The following is a 20818-nucleotide window of genomic DNA, read 5'->3' on the forward strand; positions in this document are numbered from 1 at the left end:
GGAAAGTATATTTAATCTTTTAGTCAAGGTAATTTGGAACTACAGAGCAAGTCTACAAATCAACAAGTAATGCCATTATTTCACATACCTTTTCAAAAAGGCACAGTTGGTGTGATTTGATAAATAATCAAATTTTACTAGTATTTGGTTTAGAAGCAATTAATTTTCATAATATTCAAAATCTGATTAATAGATCTTCTAATTGAATGAATAGAAGTGGATTTGGGTGTCCAAATGATTTATTGAAATGTGCATTTACCTTTGTGATTTTGATTCAAATGCGACCCAAGCTGGGATGCTCGAGGTCTTTCTGCTTCAAAAGCTCAATTGAAGATTGATAATGACCAGAGATGTCTCATTTTTCCCGATGACAACATAACAGATCCTAGTTCTTATAGGCATCAAACTCATCGTACCAAGCTCCACATAACAATAAAAAAGCAGTAGCTGAAAGGAAGATGTTTACTTGCATGACATTTCTCTTAACCTCAGATGCCTTATTCCACTCTATTAATCTTCTATTTTTAGGTTTAGCTCATATTATTAAATTTGTGTGTGATGTATTGATTTGTATTGATTATACAGTACAACCCATATTTAAGGTAAGCAATTTTCGATTCTTGGTAGTTCAGTGATTGCAGAACTTGCAAACTTTCTGGTGTCATTTTGAAGAAAAACTGGGATATACAGTAAAAACTAGAACAGATGCAACTAATTTCTAGCTGGGTTTGAATTACTTAATCAGTGTGTTCTTCATCCTTCAAATTTAGCACAACAGAGAAATTTAAGATTTTTGGGTGTTAAATTCCTAATCAGGAGATATTGAAAACATATTGTGGATTTTCAATTGAAAGCAAATTAAGTCAGGTAAATAAATGTCAATTTCAATTTATCATTCTAAAAGAGAACTAGTTTCCAAAGTACATAATATGGAAAGACTTGAACTTTTTTAGTCCTATAGTCTGAATACCTTTTTATTTGTAGCTGACATTGCTGATAGAGAGAAGATGAAGCAGAAACTGTGTTTTTCAGTCAAGGTAATTTGGAATTACAGAGCAAGTCTACAAATCAACAAGTAATACCATTATTTTTTATTCAAAGTAAAGAGAGAGTAAAAGACCCAACAGCCTTTAGTGGAAAATCTGAGGTCTCAGGTCTCAACATTGTCATCTTATGCACAACCTTTATTTTGACTTGCCTTGTGGAGAAGCTAATTTAATCTCTCTCATATTAGTGTGCATCTGTTCATTGTAAGGTGACTCTGTTGCTTGAAAAGAGCTGACCTATTTAACTGCCATAGTCAATTTAAAAATCCACTCATCTTCAGATCACTTAATATTTTTATTATTAACAAATATCCATGTTTTAAGTCATCGCTTTGAATGGGTTTCCTTTGTCAGAAGTTATACTGTGACTTGAAAATATATCTTTCTTTTCATTCATTCATTTATTCTCTGTTGATAATATCATAGGCCAGTGATTCACAATGGGAGGGTTGATTTCTGTTTTGCTTTCTGTATTTGCCGAGGCCAATAATTTTCTTCCATGCCTCTTCCATTGCCTCTCTCCAATCCACTGACAAATATATTGTAATGATACAGAAGGAACTTGGGTCAGTCTAGTACTGATCTTGGCATTTAGTATATTTCTCCTCTACCTTTCCCCTAGCCCCTCCCTAACCAATACACAATCATGTTGTATTGGAGAGAAAGAAAACTTGCAGCAAAGTAGTGCCAATCATGTTGAGATTCCATAACAGCCCAAAAATCAATGAAATAATTAATCATATAGTTGTTCTCATTATATCAGCAAATAGGACACATAAATTGTTTACAGAGAAAGCTCCAAACAGCATTGATATTTTAGATGACTTAATATGCTTTAATGGTGTTTGCTGAGAAATAACTGCAGATTCAGTGCCCAACCTTAAACAGCCCCACAAAATCTTTTTATCCTGCATTAGTAAATATAACACATCAGAAAGCTGGCATGTCCTAACATTTAGCCACTTCATCTGAGCTGTATTTAAGTGGAAACTTAGATTAGATGTTCATGACTTGCAGCAAGTCTCAACATGACTTTCTGATAGATAAGTGGTCCTCTCTTGGAATAATGCAAACACTAGGTGGTTCCACTTGATTGCAAGTTACTTTTCCCTCATTATCATCAGCAGTGTATCACTGCAGTGCTTCTGTGATAGATTGTATGATATTGGATGAGCATATACTTCATGAACTTTGTCTGAACAGCCAGTAAGTCAAATCAGACGATATGTTTAGACAAAGGGCCTTGACTCAAAATGCTGACTGTCCATTTCTGTCCACAGATATTGAATGGCCTGCTGAGTTTCTCCAGCAGTTTTTCTGCCAAATGAAATGTTCTTATTTTGTTTTCAAGGGCTTATTTCTTACTCCAGCCAAATGTCTTATGCTTGTAAATTAATATTTTTTTAAATTTGAATTTTATTAAAACCTGCAGCTTTATGTTTCTATGTTTGAATCAACATTACTCACATTAAGTGCTGCTACAAGTAAGAGATCAGAATCGTTTATTGTCACTGACATACTTCGTGAAATCTGTTGTTTAGTGGCAGCAGTATATAAAAAATAATCAACAAAGCATTTCTGAGTTTGACAACTTAGTTTTAATGCTATCTCTTGAAACCCATATTTGTAGGCTTTTTTAGGAGTTAAAATCTGTGTGGAAAATTGCACGAAAAACATCCTCCTTCTTTCCCATGGCTTTTGGCATTAATAGTTGTCATTTCAGAACGTACTTTTATGTGGCATCATAATTGAAAAATACCTATAGAACACGTTTACCATTATCCATCAGCAGGAATCTGATGAGATAGGATTTTCTGCCTGTGATATATTCTGTCATTGTTTGTTTTTATTGACTTCAATTTGTTGTCCAATGGGTTAGGTTGAATATCCTCAGAATGAAGTGGGTCTTCATTCACAGTGCACAGCCTTAAAAATTTAAAACCAGAATTACTTCCACCTTATACATTTCAATGTTGCTATCTAAGTCATGTGCCATCAATATATAATTCTCAATGAACACTGCAAATTAGGACTTGCCCCTGTGATCATTTACCATATATTACTGGTTGTATGGGTGGAAGGGGAACTCTGCAGCTGATGTTGTTCACATTACATAAACTTCTTCTTTGCCATTGAGAACTTTACATAATTACATACTGCATTAAAATGTTCCACATTCCACCTCACTAGATGTAGCTTTGTGAAAATTTTTGTCAACAACAGGTTTAAATTTACTTCCTCAAAGAAATGAGAGCTCCTGTTTAATAGAGTTCACATGGGTAAAATCCTGAATCCTGTCTGGTCTTTGTGAAATAATACTGAAGTGGACATGAGAAGATGTGGGAAGGTCTAAAGCCCAGACAATAGCTAGAACATGATGATGCAGTAAAGTGATCACTCTTGCTGTTCAACTCACCATAAGCCAGTTGTCTGTGTCTGCCCTCTCATTCATTTTTCTGTGTAGTTGATAAAGCTGAAAATTTATCCAAAATTATTTATGAACTCTTAAATTTGGTTTACCGCACTTAAATTGATCAAGTAAGAATTTGTTTATAGTAAATTGAAGTTTTAAATGACTATATAAACTTTTATGTATATTTTTAAACCTTACATCTTGTAACCATATTGGAAAAATTTTACTGAGAATATGACTTAAAACAATTCTTGTCATCGTGCATCTTGTATAACCTAATTTCTTCAGTACATTAGAGCATACTTGGGGGTCATTGATTGTGCAGCTCCAGCTACTAATGAAAATGCCGACACTTCTCTCAATATAACGAGTATTGTCCACAGCACTTTCCACAATCTGCCTAATTTTGGAACTCTGATGATATGGCTGTACTGATACTTAATATAGCCTTGAAATATTTGTTTGTGTGGCTTTCTGGAAATGATGATTCATTCATCTAATCTTTTTTAGTATGTCAACTTGGAGACTGTGTATGCACGGGCTATATAGTGGCAGCACAGGCAAGTCCATTTCTGCTTTCTCCTGACATCTATGTGGGCCATCTGTCAGAGAAGCTCTACAGGGATCTTGACTAAAAGTGACAAAGAATATTCAATACCACTTCCATACAAAACTCTGATCATATAAGAAGCTTGTCTACTCCATGGCTTAATACTTCACTGTCTGATACATTTATGTATTGCACTACCATGGAATATAAATTCAGTTTTTAGTTCTGAATCACAGTTTCAATAGACTTGATTTTTAACCCTTTAATCATACCATTAAAAAAGCATGCTATCTAGTTTTAAATGTACACTTTATAGTTGTTATAAGACTGTCTCAACTCAGTGAACCTCTTACATGAGGGAGAATTGGGGGCATTTCCGTCCTTGCCAAAAATTATTCCTGAACTAATGCCTGGACCATTTGCACATAGTTCATAATTTTACAGGGTTTATATTGTCATTTATAAATGCAGTTTTTATTGAACCATTCAAACTGCCACATGGATTTCTCCAGCCCTGCAGTTTATGTTCTGCAGAACACACTCTATTTGGATCCAACATGCACCCTCTTGAAAAACCAATCTAATGAGATATTAATTTGAAAGGGTGCTGTTGAATTTTCCAGATAGCTAGTCAGTGCTCCTCTTTGAACAAGCAATTGATATGTGGTAGTTGAATTGTTCTAATGATTCATTTTGGTGTTTCATCAACTTGCAGGCTGTACAAGACTAGAAGCGCAAATTCGTATTCACCTACAGCCTGACCCCAATTCCCAATTCCCGGCATATGCTGTAGTGATTCTATTTGTTTCCTATCACATCCATCAGTGCAGCAATCTGAAAGGTGTCATATTTACTGGCCTAGAGTGTATCAAAAAAGAGAGCTTGTCATGTAGTACCTTTCTCTATCTCAGAACATCCAAAAGTGTTTCACATGGACTGGAGTATTCTTGACAGATAAAGGCTACCGTGTGTTTGAAAATATACCAGCTAACTCAGTCCTATACAATTAAAAAGAAATACAGAGCAAGATATTTGGTTTTCAGTGTTAATAATTCAGGAACTAGTTCTAACTTGGAGCCTATGTGAAGGTCAGTGTGCTAAAGGAAAAAAAAAGAATCTCGGTTTAGCATCTCACCTGAAATATTGGTTATTTTGGATATGAACATAACAACATTTCACAGTTAGAGCAATAATCCTTTAAAATACAGGAATTTTAAAATATGCTAATATTTCAGATGAAACTTGAGTTTCATTTCTAATTGTCTTAGTATGTAATTAAGTTAAATCTTTAGCAAATGTCTAACATTAATTTGTGGTATTCTTTAAAATGGTTACGAAAAAATCAGGTTTATACTGCTCAATTTAAAACAAAATACACTTTGTCAATATTTTATTGACTGATCATGGCAAATAAAGGTAATTGTTCAGGAAACATGCAAGAAATTTAACAAAAGTTACCAGTGAAAGGTTCAGAAATTATGTGTTGCTGAAGATTTAATCTTACTGAGCAGCACTGTTCGTTACTTTTAATTACATCTTAACCAAGACCGCAGCTTAGTTGTACAGGTTTTGTTACACAATTATTTGTGGTTCATCCATAATGCATGTTTGAAAGCTGCAGCTCGGGTAAAACAAAGCCAATCCAATTTCATACATTATAGTGTTACCAATGTACTCTTTCTAAAAGAGATGATTCAAAATTGTATTTTATGCAGCATTGAACAGAAAGAGCAAAAATAAAGCTCTTTCTTGCTGATTAAAATTCCTAATTACTGTTGTTGTTACGAAGTTTTAACAGTGCACAGTAGAAATCATTATTCTTTGGCATTACAAAAGACCTCTTCACAATTGCTCAGATTGGAGTGTTGGTGAAATTACACAGCAGGGCTCCACTGCTATTCCCAGGAGGGAAGATGGCTTACAACTGACAAGTATTATTAATTATCACTTTCTTTTCATAACACAGTACCCTGTTTAATTGTTTACCTGGAAGTTGCATGTGTTATTTTCATATGCGTACAGTGTGATAGTTTTTATTGAAAAGCAACCATTAGAAATATCTCTATGCGACATGGTAGAAAAGCAACTTCACCCCCAAATTGCAGTGTAGTTTTTACTTTGACTTTTAAGAAAAAGCTTGAAAGAACACATTTATATGTATTGCCTAGGTTGCGAACAATTGTGAGTTATGTGCAGTTGACATTCTTTCAAAATATTGTTGCAAGTTTTATTTAGATATTTAATCATTTTTTCAGAGATCATCTTATGGGAAATTAATATTATGTGGAAAGCATTCAATGAGCCAAGTGCTCCTGTGTCTCAACTAGAATTAATTCCTACAGTCTATATATAACTCTAACAATAAATAAGTTTAATTTAGTGTATTTGTCATGTTACATATAAAGATACCATATTTACATGATTAAAAAATTAGTGAGTTTAAATTGTATATGCTGCATTTAAACATCAATTGTGAATTTATTTCAACATTTCTGTTAGTGATTATATTTCTGGTGAAAGTGATTACCAAATATGTCTATATTTCTAAATGAAATGTTCTTTCAGTCTTATACTGCAGTATTTAAATTAACTTGTGGTTTTTCTGTGGCCAAATTTATCTTATACAATTTTTGTCCAGAACCATGATATCTGTAACCTCTTCATGTTTTATTTTCTTTTTCTCTCTTCAGATTTAAATATTTAAACGTCTAATTACAGTTATTGTTAAAGGTAAGCCATCACTACATTGATTGTGCTATGTCTCAACCAGTTTGTTCATTGCACTTTATCAATAAACATTCTTTATGCTGTTCGCATAGTTGGCCTTGCTATTTCTTATTGCTCCTAATTAGTGGTGATGTCTTTGAAACAAGTGGTGCTGGGAATTAACACCTGACTAGGTAGCTGCATTAACAATACTGCTGTACTAATGGTACTTCCCTGTTTCTGCATGTCTGAGCTTTAACTGAAAGATAATACTTTTGTTGTATGCCTGAGGCTGAATCTGAGACTAACACCTGCCATATTGGAGAATGTCTTTGTCACTCATGCTTTTGTTTGAATTGCTTCAGGGAAGCCAATGAGAGTTAAGTCCATTTATGTTTTGTTTGTTAAGCACCACGCAATTGGATTTTGAAACTGGATAGATTAGAAGTGGCACGTGCTGAGCCTGTCTTTTGAGCCAGCTTGGCTTAATAAGTAGTTTCAGGAGGGCAGATTGCTGAGCCTCGGCTTCTGAATGGAACAGCTGGGGGAGGAAGGCAACACAAAAGAGAAGTAGACAGAGTGGCATAAACCTGGAGAATTGTGGGTGGGGCTTTGGACATAGGGAGCAGGCCGACCACACGCCAGGTGTGACCTTTTCTAGCTTGCTCATTCTGCTTATTTGTCTGGGCAATTTAAAACTTACTGATAAAAATGAAGAATGTGGCAGTCTGCCTGCCGCAGCCAGAAGTAGGAGGAGTCTGGCTGAAGCTGATGGACCTCATTGATTAACCCTCTGAGGAGTATATTAGCATACTAGCACCAATTCTAAGAACGTGATAGGTGTTGAAGTTTTCAGAGATAGTAATCTGTTTCTTGCTACATTACCATTTTTTTTGTAAAATTAATTCTTGATGTTGGTAGCTGAGCCTATATAGCAGATGTTGCACCATCAAAAGACTCCGGTTAACAATGGCCCTATTTCTAGTAAAAGTTAAAGCAATAAGACTACAAGACATAGGAGCAGAATTTAAGTTTCCCCTTATTCATATTTTGTTTATATTAGTTTTTCATCCTGTACTTATGGACTGATTTGGATCTCATACAAAACATCTTTCCTACACTTGTCCAAAAAAACCCTTTTATAAGACCATAAGACATCAGGCAGAATTAAGCTCTTTGGTCCATCAAGTCATTCAATTATGGCTGAATTATTTTCCTTCTCGACCCAATTCTCCAGCCTTCTCCCCAGAATCTTTGATACCCTTACACATCAAGAACGTATCAAACTCTACTTTAAATATACCAAATGACGTGGCTTCAGCTGTCTGTGACAATAAATTCCACAGATTCATCACCTTCTTGCAAAAGAAATTTCTCCTCATTTCTGTTCTAAAGGGAAGTTCCTCTATTATAAGGCTGTGCCCTCTGGTCCTAGACTCTCCCACTATTGAAAACATCCTCTCCATGTCCACTCTATCCAAGCCTTTCAATATTTGGAAGATATCAGTGAGATTTCTCTTCTAAACTCCAGCAAGTGTAGGCCCACAGCTCCTCATTTCTTGCCTGGGGTCATTCTTCTAAACCTCCCCTGGACCTGCTCCATTGCCAGCAATTCCTTCCTTAGACTGCTCACAATACTCCAAGTGTGTCTTATAAAACCCCAGCATTACATCCTCGCTTCTATATTCTAGTCCTCTCAAAATGAATGTTAACATTACAATTGCCTTCATTATTACCAACTCAACCAAGAATAGGGAATCTTGCACTAGGACTCCAAGGTCCCCTGCACAACCAATTTTTGAATTTGTTCCCTGTTTAGAAAGTAGTGTACACTTTTGATCATTCTACAAATGTTCATGACCCTTCAAGTCCCAAAACTGTATTTCATCTGCCAGTTCTTTGCCCGTTCTCCTACTCAGCCCAAGTCCTTCTGCAGATTCTCTGCCTCCTGAACACTATCTGTCATCCATTTACTTTTGTATCATCTGCAAACTTGACCACAAAACCATCAATTCTATCATCCAGTTCTATAACTTGAAAAGTAGCAGAGCTAACTCCAATCACTGCAGAATGCCACTAGTCACCAGCAGCCTCCCAGAAAAGGCCCGCTTTATTCCCACGCTTTGCTTTCTGCCTGTCAGTCAATTTTCATCCATGCTAGAATTGTGGCTGTAATACCATGGGTTGCTACCTTGTTTAGTAGGTTTGTATGTGCACTTTATCAAAGGCTTTCTGAAAATCCAAATAAGCAATGTCCACTATCTCTCCTTTGTCTATCCTGCCTATTACTTCCTCAAAGAATTCCAACAGATTCTTCAGGCAAGATTTCCCCTTAAGGAGACTATGCTGACTTCAGCATATTTTATCATTTACCTCCAAGTACCCCTTAATAATGAACTCAAACATCTTCTCAACCAATGAAGTCAAGCTAACTGGTCTAGAATTTCCTTTCTTCTGCCTCCCTCCCTTCTGAAAGAGTGGAGTGACATTTGCAGTTTTCCAGTCCTCTGGAACCATTGCAGAACCTAGTGATTCTTGAAATATCATTACAAATGCCTCTGCAATCTCTTCAGCTGCCTCTTTCAGAACACTGGGTTGTAGTCCATATCGTCCAGCTGACAAATCTACCTTAAGACCTTCCAGTTTCTCCTTAGTAATAGCAACTACACTCACTTCTGCCCCGGTTCTCAAATTTCAACTGTTGCTGATGTCGTCCTCTGTGAAGACTGATACTTGATCTGCCATTTCTTTGTTTCCCATTACTGCCTCTCTAGCATCATTTTCTGGCAGTCCAGTGTCCATCCTTGCCTCTCTTTTACTCTTTATATATCTCAGAGTAAAACTTTTGATGTCCTCTTTGAGCTTATTGGCTGGCTTATTTTCATATTTAATCTTCTCGTTCTTGATCGCTATTTTAGCTGCCTTCTGTTGGTTTTTAAAAGCTTACTGATTATTAAGCGAACTACTAATTTTTGCTGTATCATTTGCTTTTATGCTGTCTTTGTATTCTCTTGGCAGCTGCAATTGTCTCATCCAGTCTTTAGAATGTTTCTTCATTAGGGTGAACTAACCCTGCTTCTTCCAAATTACTCCCAAAAACTCCAGCCATTGATGAGCTCCTCTCTCATGCTTTTGCAGTTACCTTTACTCAACTCTGATTCTGATACATCTGCTTTTACCTTCTCCCTCTCAAACTACATGGCGATTTCTATCATATTACAATCACTGCTTCCTAAGGGTTCCTTTACTTTAAGTTTCCTGATCAATTCTGGTTCATGGCACAATACACAATCCGGAATTGCATTTTCCCTAGTGGTCTGGACCACAAGCTACTCTAAAAAGTCTAAATACTGGGAATAAGGATTAATACCTACCTTGGTCATGTCATGGTAGAGCCAGTATTTCAGTAATCTGTCCACAAAGTTCCACCTTATCAGTTTGAACAAGAGGAAGCTATAATACAGTTTGATCACAGTAGCATTTATTTGATTAAATATATTAAAATACATGAATTTATTTATTATGTATTGTACTATTTCATGTCTTTTGTATGATCATATCTGACAAAATTGTTCTTTGAAAATTTATTTTGACTGTGAAGGTCCTAATTGATTTTGGAAATGTTATTGAGTAACTAATACCTTTTACCTAAGAGTAATGATAAAATATTGGAGCAATCTTTATGAAACAGCAGATTTGATTATGTTTATGAAGCAGAAAAAACAAATGTAATTTGATGCATTGCATTTCAGTTCATAAATTAATTTAAAATGTCCAACAAGCCATCATAGTTTTGAGAGTCGGTAAATATATCAAACCTCTAAGAAATGGGAAACAACAAACCTACAACAGGAGGCTGTAAAATTATGCTGCTGTGATATGTTACACTACATTAAAAGCACTATATAAATGCATGACTGTTAAATTTTAACTGTGGACTTTATTCTTGCTTGAGGCTTGTGCTGGGCAACTAGAAGATTGTAATTGGTAGGTCTTATCTGGAGACTGCTGTTCAACTGTTCACCTCGTGCGGCTGGCAAAGGGGGGATGATGGAGGCATCCTTGCAACATCTAGGAAATTCTACCAGCGGTTGGGAGGAAGAAGGTGTCAGAAGAAGTTGCCTTTCTAAGAAAAGTATTTTCCATATTCTTTGCTGACTTCCTCACAACAAATACTCTGTTCAGAAGCAAGTTAATTTGCTATTAGGCCCCTTACAGGAGTTAAGGGATCTCAAGATCTGATTACTATTGAGACATTCACCTGAATCCAATGGAACAACTAGCTGAAGACGAAACCAGTGGGAACAACACAGAGGGTTACCAAGAACTGAAAATGGAACTGGTTTGGTTTTACTGGTGCTATTGATTTCTTTTATAAGACATTACATGAGAACACAGAGGGTTACCAAGAACTGAAAATGGAACTGGTTTGGTTTTACTGGTGCTATTGATTTCTTTTATAAGACATTACATGAGAACATCAACTAAATATATCTAAAAAAAACAAACTTTCATTTTCTTAAGATGTACCCAGAGGGAAGAAACCAATATGACTGGGGAGGTAAAGCAGAGGTAGTGTGGGAAAATTAGTCAGTCACATAACCTGAATAGATGAGCTAAAAATAAAGGTCAGATTTCTATTAAATAATTTATTTTAAAACAGTCAAAACAGCTTAAATAACTGAAGATTTTTATGTTTTAATTGGCCATGTTGGTAGTAACAATTTATAATATTGTTTTGCCATCAACAGTATGCCTTATTAGTTCATATCCACTTCAAACTGAGTGCTTCCCTCTGCCAAAGATGTTAATTTGAACTTGAATGGGCTGACCTGACTATGCTCATATCTGGCCCCTTGCTCCCTAATTTGTTCATACTTTATCCACGGGGTATCGATATGCATGTGAAGCTCAGTTTCATTGCATTTAGCTCTTCTCTAATGTGGAATGAGAGACCGAGACAATTAAAACCCTAATTATTTAAATATTAGCAATATTTAACGAGACAGTGAAATAAACATTTTTGGCTTTAAGAGAAATGCAGCCTTTCAAATAGTGGAATCCTAGTCTGTAATCTTAGATATGCAGCTAAAATAGTTTGTCCCAGTATAGCTAAGAATCTAAATGTGTTCTCTGTCGTGTGCATTTAGGTGATTTTCTGTTTCTCACCAATGTTTCCCAAATAATAAAATCCCAATAAAGTCGCATCAATAAAGACGTGACTGAATGGATTCAAAATCAAAATTAAAATGGAAGTATTAGATAGTGGGCAACACTCATGCATCTCCTAGTGGCTAGTTGTAAAGCAACACCAATTGATATACAAGAAAATAATCACTCTAAATGAGAGATGGCTAAAGAATTTTTCCTTATTAATAGTGGTTAACTTCTAAAATAATAAATTGTACTGACCTTTGGTTATTTGAGGTGCATGAAAGCTGACCTTTTTAGACACTAGCTTCTCTAAAAAAGATGAGCATTGACACTTGCATGTTTTACAAGTTAATGACTTTGAGAAAAATATATATGTTTTTCATTGACAGAATTCCCCTTCTTTGCCTCATTGTAATTTTAAATCTTACATGAGCTATTCTGTTTGAATCAATCTCTCATCATGGCTTTAAATAAATATTGATCTGCAGCATAAAAATAGTGATCGGTTAAGGAAGGATCTTTATTATATCAGGCACCAGATCAGTTAAATATGAAACAATGAAAAACATAACTACAGATTAAATTTATTTTATATATTAAGCTATAAATTCCAAGCAGACATAATTATATGAAGTTAGTTTGAATTTCCAATTTGCACTATAAATTATGAAAATTTGCGTAAAGTAATTAAGTAAAGCTAACATTACTAAACAAAGCCCTTAAGAAAAAATAAACAGATCAAAATAAAATGTCCAGACGTGTGGCCAGGGATCCAATAATCCATAGAAATATATGCAAGCAAGATTAAGCTGTGCAATCACTTTCTGATTCCATGATATCATTCCTAAGGTAATGCTGCTACACCCAGGTTTTCATTGGGTTTTTTGCATGAATTACTCCATGCAATCTTTGGTTGTTGCTGAAGATATCAAAGATGTTATTATTTGGTTGTCAAGCCTGAGTGGTGCCACAGCAACTACCTCTTACTCAATGTCAGCAAGGCCAAGGAGCAGATTATTGACTTCAGAAAGAGGAAACCAGAGGTCCATGAGACAGTCCTCATTCGCCAGAGGTGAAGAGGGTCAACAATTTTAATTTCCTCGGTGTTATCTCTTTGGAGGACCTGTCCTGGGCCCACCATGGAAGTGCAATTAAGAAGAAAGTACGACAGTGCCTCAACTTCCTTCAGAATTTGCAAAGATTCAGCATGACAAACTTCTGTAGATGTGTAGTGGAATGTATAACGACTGGCTACATTGCAGCCTGCTATGGAAACACCAATGCCCTTGAATAAAAAATCCTATAAAAAGTAGTGGATACAGCCCAGTGCATCACAGGTAAAGCCCACCCTACCATTGACCACATCTATACAAAGTGTTGTTGCACGAAAGCAGCATCCTTCATGTCCACCACTCAGATCATGCTCTCTTCTTGCTACTGCCATCAGGTAGAAGGTACAGGAGTTTCAGGACTCACAACATCAGTTTCTGGAACACTTATTACCGCTCAACCATCAGCCTCTTGAACCAAAGGGGTAACTTTACTCAACTTCATTTGCCCCATCATTGAAATGTTCCCACAACCTATGGACTCACTTTCAAGGACTCTTCATCTCATGTTCTTAATATTTATTACTCATTGTTTATTACTACTTCTTTCTTTTTATATTTGCACAGTTTGTTGTCTTTTGTACACTGGTTGATTGCCCAATTTGGTGCGGTCTTTTATTGATTCTATTATGGATTTATTGAGTATGCCCAGAAAAAATGAATCTCAGGGTTGTATATGCTGATGTATATGTACTTTAATAATAAATTTACTTTGAACTTAGAATTTGAATTTTACCTTGCTTAGATTTAGATTCATTTATTTCCAGTTCTGTCTAACTCCAAAGCTTCTCAACTCCCCAGTGCTGCTAGATCCCAAGATTTCCTTCGTAGCAGCATGATGTAATGCATCTTTCTATATCTGAGGAACCTGTATTCTGTAGAAGGGTGGGAGAGGCTGTAATTGCAGAATGAATAGTTTATTCAGCCAAAAGCAGCATTTACAGAAACAGTCTTTACATTTAAGTGATCCGTGGCAACTCTGAGTTGTCTTCTGCCTTTCATCACCTTATCATTGCAACATATCCCTCCATTTCTTCATTCTGATATGCTCATCTATCTTCCCCTTAAATCTCCTTAGATTGTTCTTCAACATTCAATCAGTGTCAAAGGTGACTTGCTTCAGCTTTCTGGGTCCTGAGGGAGCTGATGGGGTCAACGTGGTAGTTACGTGGCCAGGGCAGATGGGCAGTATTGCAAGTGGTGCACTCCCACCATTTTTGGTAGGCTTCCTCATGCTCCCATTGAAGATATTTGTGGTCTTAAACTTTTCATCAGTCACAAACCAGAAATTTCATCAGTTTGTGAGGGTTTTGCATTTTTTTGGATGTTTGAATAGCCTTGAAGAATTTTCTTTGTCCTCTTGGTCAGCTCCTGGTGTGAAGCTCGGGGTGCTTGCCTGGGGAGTTTAAGATCAGGTGTGCAATTAACAAGAGCCCATCTAAGAGTGCCCACTGACAATCATCAGAGACCCCATGATTGGTTTAAGAAGGCAAGCTGGTACACATCTGCTGATGGATTTGGAGTATTTTGTAGCATAATCTTTGATGGTATCTCTCCAATAATTTGAGATAGGGGGCCATTTCAATGAACTGTTGAAGTAGACGATGATTGCTGCTACCTTCAGAAATATGAGTTTTGTGCCATGTTTGAGGTGTTGATCTTCACTGTTTTCCTGAGATTGATAAAGGTTTTGCTGGTACACTGAATGCAATGACAAATTTCATCTTCAATGTCTCTGTTTGTTGAAAGGTGCTTTTTGAGATATGGTGAGTGCTCAGTATGTTCCAGGGTCTTGCCATGAACCTTAACTTTCAGGGAGGTGATACAATGCAGCATACTACCATCTGGTAGAAGAACTTTGTTTGTCAGATGTTTTTCTTTGTAGGAACTGTTCTTTTTTATGAAACAATGAACTGGGTGACAATGACTTGGAGCTCAGATCCCCAAATGTGTATGATGCAAGTGTAATCTGCAGACCAAAGCTTAATGGTTCAGATTGGAGAGAAATGGGCTCTGCAGGTGCAGCCATCATTAGTTAAATATTCCCATCATTTATGTAGATTTGTTTCAGTCCAATGGGATTTTGAGCAAAGATATTGCCTTGTTGGATCCCATCACATGCTAGGGTTGGGTTTGTGATGGATTCATTCGTTAGAATGACAGCTTGCTTGCCATCTTATAACAGATGTACAATGGAGAACATTCTCTGAGAGAAGGAAAGTTTCAGAAGGCCTTTCTCATTTGACAGAATCAAAAGGTTTGTAAGGTCTAAAAAGTTTTGTATTCGTGGTTGATGCTGCTGCCTACACATTTTCTGAAATTGTTATGTAGGTAAGATTTTGTTTTCTGATGATTATGATCTACATTGAAACTTGGAAGCAATTTTTAGCACTGGGTGAAGGTGGTTGTGGAAGACCCTTGCAATGACTTTATCAATGCTGACTCACCCATTGGATAGTTTTCCTATTTTGGCAAAGAAGTAATCCAAAAAATGGTTTATTTCAGTCTAGAATATGGACCAGGGTTTTTCTTTGTGGTCAAATTGTAAGTTCTCTTTAGCCTTTTACAGTTTTGAGAGAAAGGTGCTGGATTTAAATTAGAATAATCCAAACGTCATGAGATACTTGCTTGTTGGATGGGCATTCATTGTGATGCAGAATTATCTGATTTCTAATTCAGAATCCCACTGCTAGAAAATGGATTTCCTCTTTTGTGAAGGGGACCTAAGTCAACTGGAAACCAGTCTGTGCTTCATGGGCAAGAAAACACATGGATACAATGCAAACAACCTGCTGAAACACGTTTGAAGCTTGTGTGGATATACCTTTACCTTGTGACTATCCCTCACTCCTTTCCAAACTTCCCTAGCTCTTGGTCTCATCTCCTCCAGTCGTGTTTTACCCTGACGCTACTCCTAATCCTACTTCCACTACCACTCTGTTGAAACCTGCCACTTGCAAACCTCACCCTCCCTTCCTCATTCTCTTTTCATTTTTTCTAAACAAAGAGCTTAAGAAATAGTGAGGCATGTAGGCCGTTGCATTCTTCAAACATGTCTACCTTCCCCTTTCAAAGTTATAGTTGATCTTTTTGTTTATATCTGACCTACGCATGCTCTTCTTCAAGCCAAAAAAAGCATCCTTGAATATACTTAATAACAGAGTTTTGACAGCTCTTTGAATAGAACAATGCATTGATGTAGTAACCTCTGTGTAAGGAAATTTCTTTAATCTCAGTCCAAAATGTGTGATCGTTTATTCGAGCATGAGCATCTAAGCTACAGACTATCCAATCAAAGCAAGCAGCTTTTTCACCATTTACTTTTCCGTCTCTTTTAGAAATACATTGCAACAAAAGGACTCTAATAGCACAGATATGAATTGGTTAAGTAGCAGATGATGAAGTCTTATGGTAAATTAATGTTCTTCGGGCAGGAAGGAATTGAATAGTGGTGTTCCCCAGAGATCAGTATTGGGGGAGTGCTTTTTTGTAAAATCCATGACCCAGACCTGGGGATGCGCAGCATATTTTCTGAATCTCTGTATGGTACAAAATCTAGCTGCATTTTTAAACTACAATGATGGTGTAGGAGCAAACTGAAAGGTCACACGGAGTTGGTGTTTGAATAGCAGGCAACTTATTAAAAGCTGGTGTTCACCAGGAGACCAGCCAAAGCTGATCAACCTGAGCATGAATTTAGTGCAGCTTTTACATTCTCATTTGGCGAGATTACCAGTAAAACTATATTTTGATAACAGAATGGTGGTCACAGGAAGACTTAATTAAGTAAAAGACTAGGTCCTGATTACAGAATAAAATGATTATCCACAGGTCTAGTAGTAAATCCAATTTTCTATTACAATAATGTACACAATTAGTGAAGTTCCAGAAACTTGAATTTCATTGCAGTTGCAATCCATTCTCTACTTTTGTCTGTGGTTCCCTGTTACTCCATTAGCACAACCCACATCCCTATTTACTAATTATTAGCCCTCACAATTCTTTCCCCAATAACAGAGGACAGTGACAGATTGCAGCAAGATGTAAGCAGACTGGTGGAAAGAGTGGGCATACTCTTAACACAGAGAAACAGAAATTGATGCATTTGGTAGGAAGACCGAGGAAAGGCAATCTGGAATCCAGGATACTGTTTTAAACAGAGTACTGAAACAGAAGGACCTGAGGGTCCGTGTGCACAATTTGGAAGGGAAGGCATGCTGAATCTTTATAAAACTGGTCTGGCCTCAACTGGTGATTTATGTTCAATCTTAGCCTCCATTTAGAGTAAGTGGAAGGATGTGAAGATATTAAAGTGTGCCCAGAAAAGATTTTTGAGAATGGTTCCTGGGAATAGGGATAACAGTTACAAGGGCAGAATACAGAAGCGCTGGAGGTGAAGGAAAAATGTCACTGGGAAGATTTGATAGAAGTATGGAATAATGAGGAATCTGGATAGAGTAGATGTGGTAGGCCATTCTCTTTGATGGAGAGATTGTGGACCAGAGGTCACAGACTTAAAAGGAAGAAAATTACGAGCGGTGGGCATTGTGTAGTTGGAATCTGAATTGACGTGATGGTGGCAAGTTTCAATGCGGCCTTTTAGAGGGAATTGGATCAGTATGAAGTAAAGAAACATTTGCAACATCATTGAGGAAGACCGATAGACTGGTAGATGGCCTGCACAGATGTGATGGGCCGTATGTGCTATAACCATTTTATGATTCTGTTAAGCTTTGTGCTTGTGGAGCTATTCTTTTCAATCTCATCAGAGGAATTAAAGCCGCTCCACCTCCAAGACAAGTATCCATCCGATGAGACAGACACCAAACTTATACACACTGCCCAGGTGTAATTCCACGAAAGCTGCATATAGTTGTAGAATCTGAGATATAAACCCTTGTAACTGAACCCAGCATTCCATCTGCTCTTTCAAATTGTTTACTGTGCCTTCATTATTGTCTTTGTATATTATGTCCAAACGAAGGCAATAATATTTTAAACTTTGCTAATAAGCACATTCAGATCCTTGTTTAAATAAAGGTTTAATAGTGACTCAAAAATAAACCTGTCATTCTGTTGTGCTGAACAAAATAAATAACCTTGGATTTCTGACATGTACTCCATCTGCTCCCTTTTTAGCTCATTCATCAACTTTTCCCTTATCACTTTGCACCAATCCTTAAGCTGCACTTTCACACCCAGCTATGCTTCTTCAAAAAATCAGGACACGTGACACTTTCATAAAAGTCAATAATATCGATTGTAAATAACTTGGGCTCAAATTGCAGATATTTGTGAAACTGTGTAAATAACAACAAACCAAAGCCAATAAGGAATTTATTTTTAGTCTTCTCTCTTGTCAATTCTTAATCTGTGCTAATTTATTAATTAATCCAATAACTTTCATTTTTATGACAATTTGTGTTATGCCTTTTGCAATATTGGTACAGTACATCCATTTCTTTGTTCTATCGCCCCTACTTATTAGATAAGTTTATCAAATTTATGGAACTCATTTTTCCTTTACCAAAGCAATGTTGACAATATCAAAGGTTGAAAGGTTCATTTTATTATTTAACTGCGTACGTAGATTACAATTCTGATTTGTCTTCTCCAGTTAGCCAGAACCCACAGAAAAAACCATGGAAGTTGTTGAGGCCCTCTTCCCCATGAAAAAGAAAAAGAAACAAAACTGGCAAACCCTAAACCACCCTCCCCACCCCACCCCCAATCTCTCCCTCACACAAAAACCAACAGATTGCCCACTCGGACACGGCAGCTAAAACATCAAACCCCTAACACCCAGCCTCCTCCCACACAAAAAAAGCAACAATAACATCAAACACCCAACCTCTCCCTCACCCAAAAAAAGCAACATATTGCCCACCTGCCAATCGGCAACAAGAAAGAAAATATAGAAAAACTGAAGGAGACCTATATAAAGTATAGTCACCATCAAGAATCACATATGTCTCACAATTTCGAAAACTCCTTCGTCAGCATCAAACTCAGTCCTTCCGTGGGGCCTTCATCCACCAAGAAGCAGCCTCCCATGGGGATCAACCTTTGGCCCAATGTGGCCTCCTGTGGTTCATACTATGATCTACTTAGTACTCTTAACAAAGAATTCCAGCATTTTTCCGATAGCCACTTTAGTGAAATGGTTAGTGTAATGTTGTTACAGTGCCAGCAATCAGTAATCACGGTTCAATTCCTGACATTGTCTGTAAGAAGTCTGTACATTCTCCCTGTGACAGCATAGGTTTCCTGTAGATGCTCTAGTATCCTCACATATTTGAAAGACATACAGGTTAGTGTTAGTAAGTTGTGGGCGTGCTATGTTGGTACTGAAAGCATGGTGACACTTTCGGGCTGTCCCCAACACATATTTGGACTGTATTGGTCATTGATGCAAATGAAGCATTTGCATCAATGTTTCGATGTAGATGTGACAAATAAAGCTGATTTTTAACCTGTGGTTCCGTGCATTCCCTCTATCTCATATCTTAAATTGCATTATTACATTTTCATTCCACTGGGACTATTCATGAGTATGCGGAATTTTGAAACTTCTCTATTAATGCATTTATTATTTCTGTTGCCCATTTACAACCTAAAAGTGTAAACTGTAGAATTTGTTGACATTTAGAGTCATAGAGAATTACAGCGCAGAAACAAGCCCTTCGGCCCATTTAGTCCATGCTGAAAATATTTAAACTGTCTCCTCCCATCAGCTAACACCAGGAGCATAGCTTTCCATATCCCTGCTATCCATGTACCTATCCAAACTTCTCTAAAATGTTGAAATCGAGCTTGCATGCATCACTTGTGCTGGCAGCTCATTCCACACTCTCATGACCCTCTGAGTGAAGAAAATTCCCCTCATGTTCCACTTAAACTTCTCACCTTTCACCCTTAACACATTGCCTTAGGTTGCAGTCCCACCCAACCTCAGTGGAAAAAGCCTGTTTGCATTTACCCTATCTCTACCCCTCATAATTTTGTATACTTCTATTAAATCTCCTCTCAGTCTTCTACGTTCAAAAGAATGCAGTCCTAACCTATTCAATCTTATAACTCAGGTCCCCCACACCCAGCAAAATCCTTGCTACGTTTCTCTGCACTCCTTCAACGTTGTTTACATCCTCCCTGTAAGTAGGTGACCAGAACTGCACACAATACTTCAAATTAGGCCCCACCAACGTCTTATACAACTTTAACAGAATGTCCTATATTCTGTACTCAATATTCAATATATTGATTCATGAAGGCCAATGTGCCAAAAGATTTCTTTACAACCCTATCCACCTGTGATACCTCTTTCAACAAATTATGGATTCCCATGTCCCTTTGTTCTTCCACACTCCTCAGTTCACTGTGTAAGACCTACTCTGCTTGGTCCTACCAAAGTGCAAAACCTCACATATAACCTCACTGTCAACCTCACCCCCAATCTTGGGGTCATCTGAAAATTTGCTAATCCAGTTAACCACATTATCTTCCAGATAGGTGATGTAAGTGACAACCAACAAAGGACCCAGCACCAATTCTTGCAGCACACCATTAGTCACAGGTCTCCAGTCAGAGAGGCAACCCTCTGCTACCACTGTCCGGTTTCTCCCACAAATCCAATGTCTAATCTAGTTTACTACCTTATCCTGAATGCTGAGTGACTGAACTTTTATGACCAGTCTGCATGCTGGACCTTGTCAAATGACTTATTAAAGTCCATGTAGACAACATCCACTGCTTTGCTTTCATCCACTTTCCTGTTAACTTCCTCAAACTCTATAAGTTTGGTTAGACTTTACCAAACTTACCAAACTTAGACCTACCCTGC

General features: G+C 37.1%; 1 protein-coding gene across 3 annotated transcripts in view; it reads left to right on the forward strand.

The window, feature by feature from the left end:
- ralgapa2 (Ral GTPase activating protein catalytic subunit alpha 2) overlaps positions 1-20818 on the forward strand; it is a 482467-nt gene that overhangs the window by 440526 nt on the left and 21123 nt on the right. For 2 of the 3 annotated variants that reach the window (XM_059986278.1, XM_059986280.1), the window contains exon 40: positions 6700-6739. In XM_059986278.1, coding sequence (XP_059842261.1) covers positions 6700-6713 — 14 coding nt within the window. In that variant the 3' untranslated portion in view covers positions 6714-6739. Of the gene's footprint in view, positions 1-6699; positions 6740-10670; positions 13638-20818 lie in introns of those variants that run through there. The other variant, XM_059986279.1, reaches the window with a different exon arrangement.

The sequence above is a fragment of the Hypanus sabinus genome, chromosome 12 (assembly GCF_030144855.1).
Source record: "Hypanus sabinus isolate sHypSab1 chromosome 12, sHypSab1.hap1, whole genome shotgun sequence".
Classification (NCBI taxonomy): domain Eukaryota; kingdom Metazoa; phylum Chordata; class Chondrichthyes; order Myliobatiformes; family Dasyatidae; genus Hypanus; species Hypanus sabinus.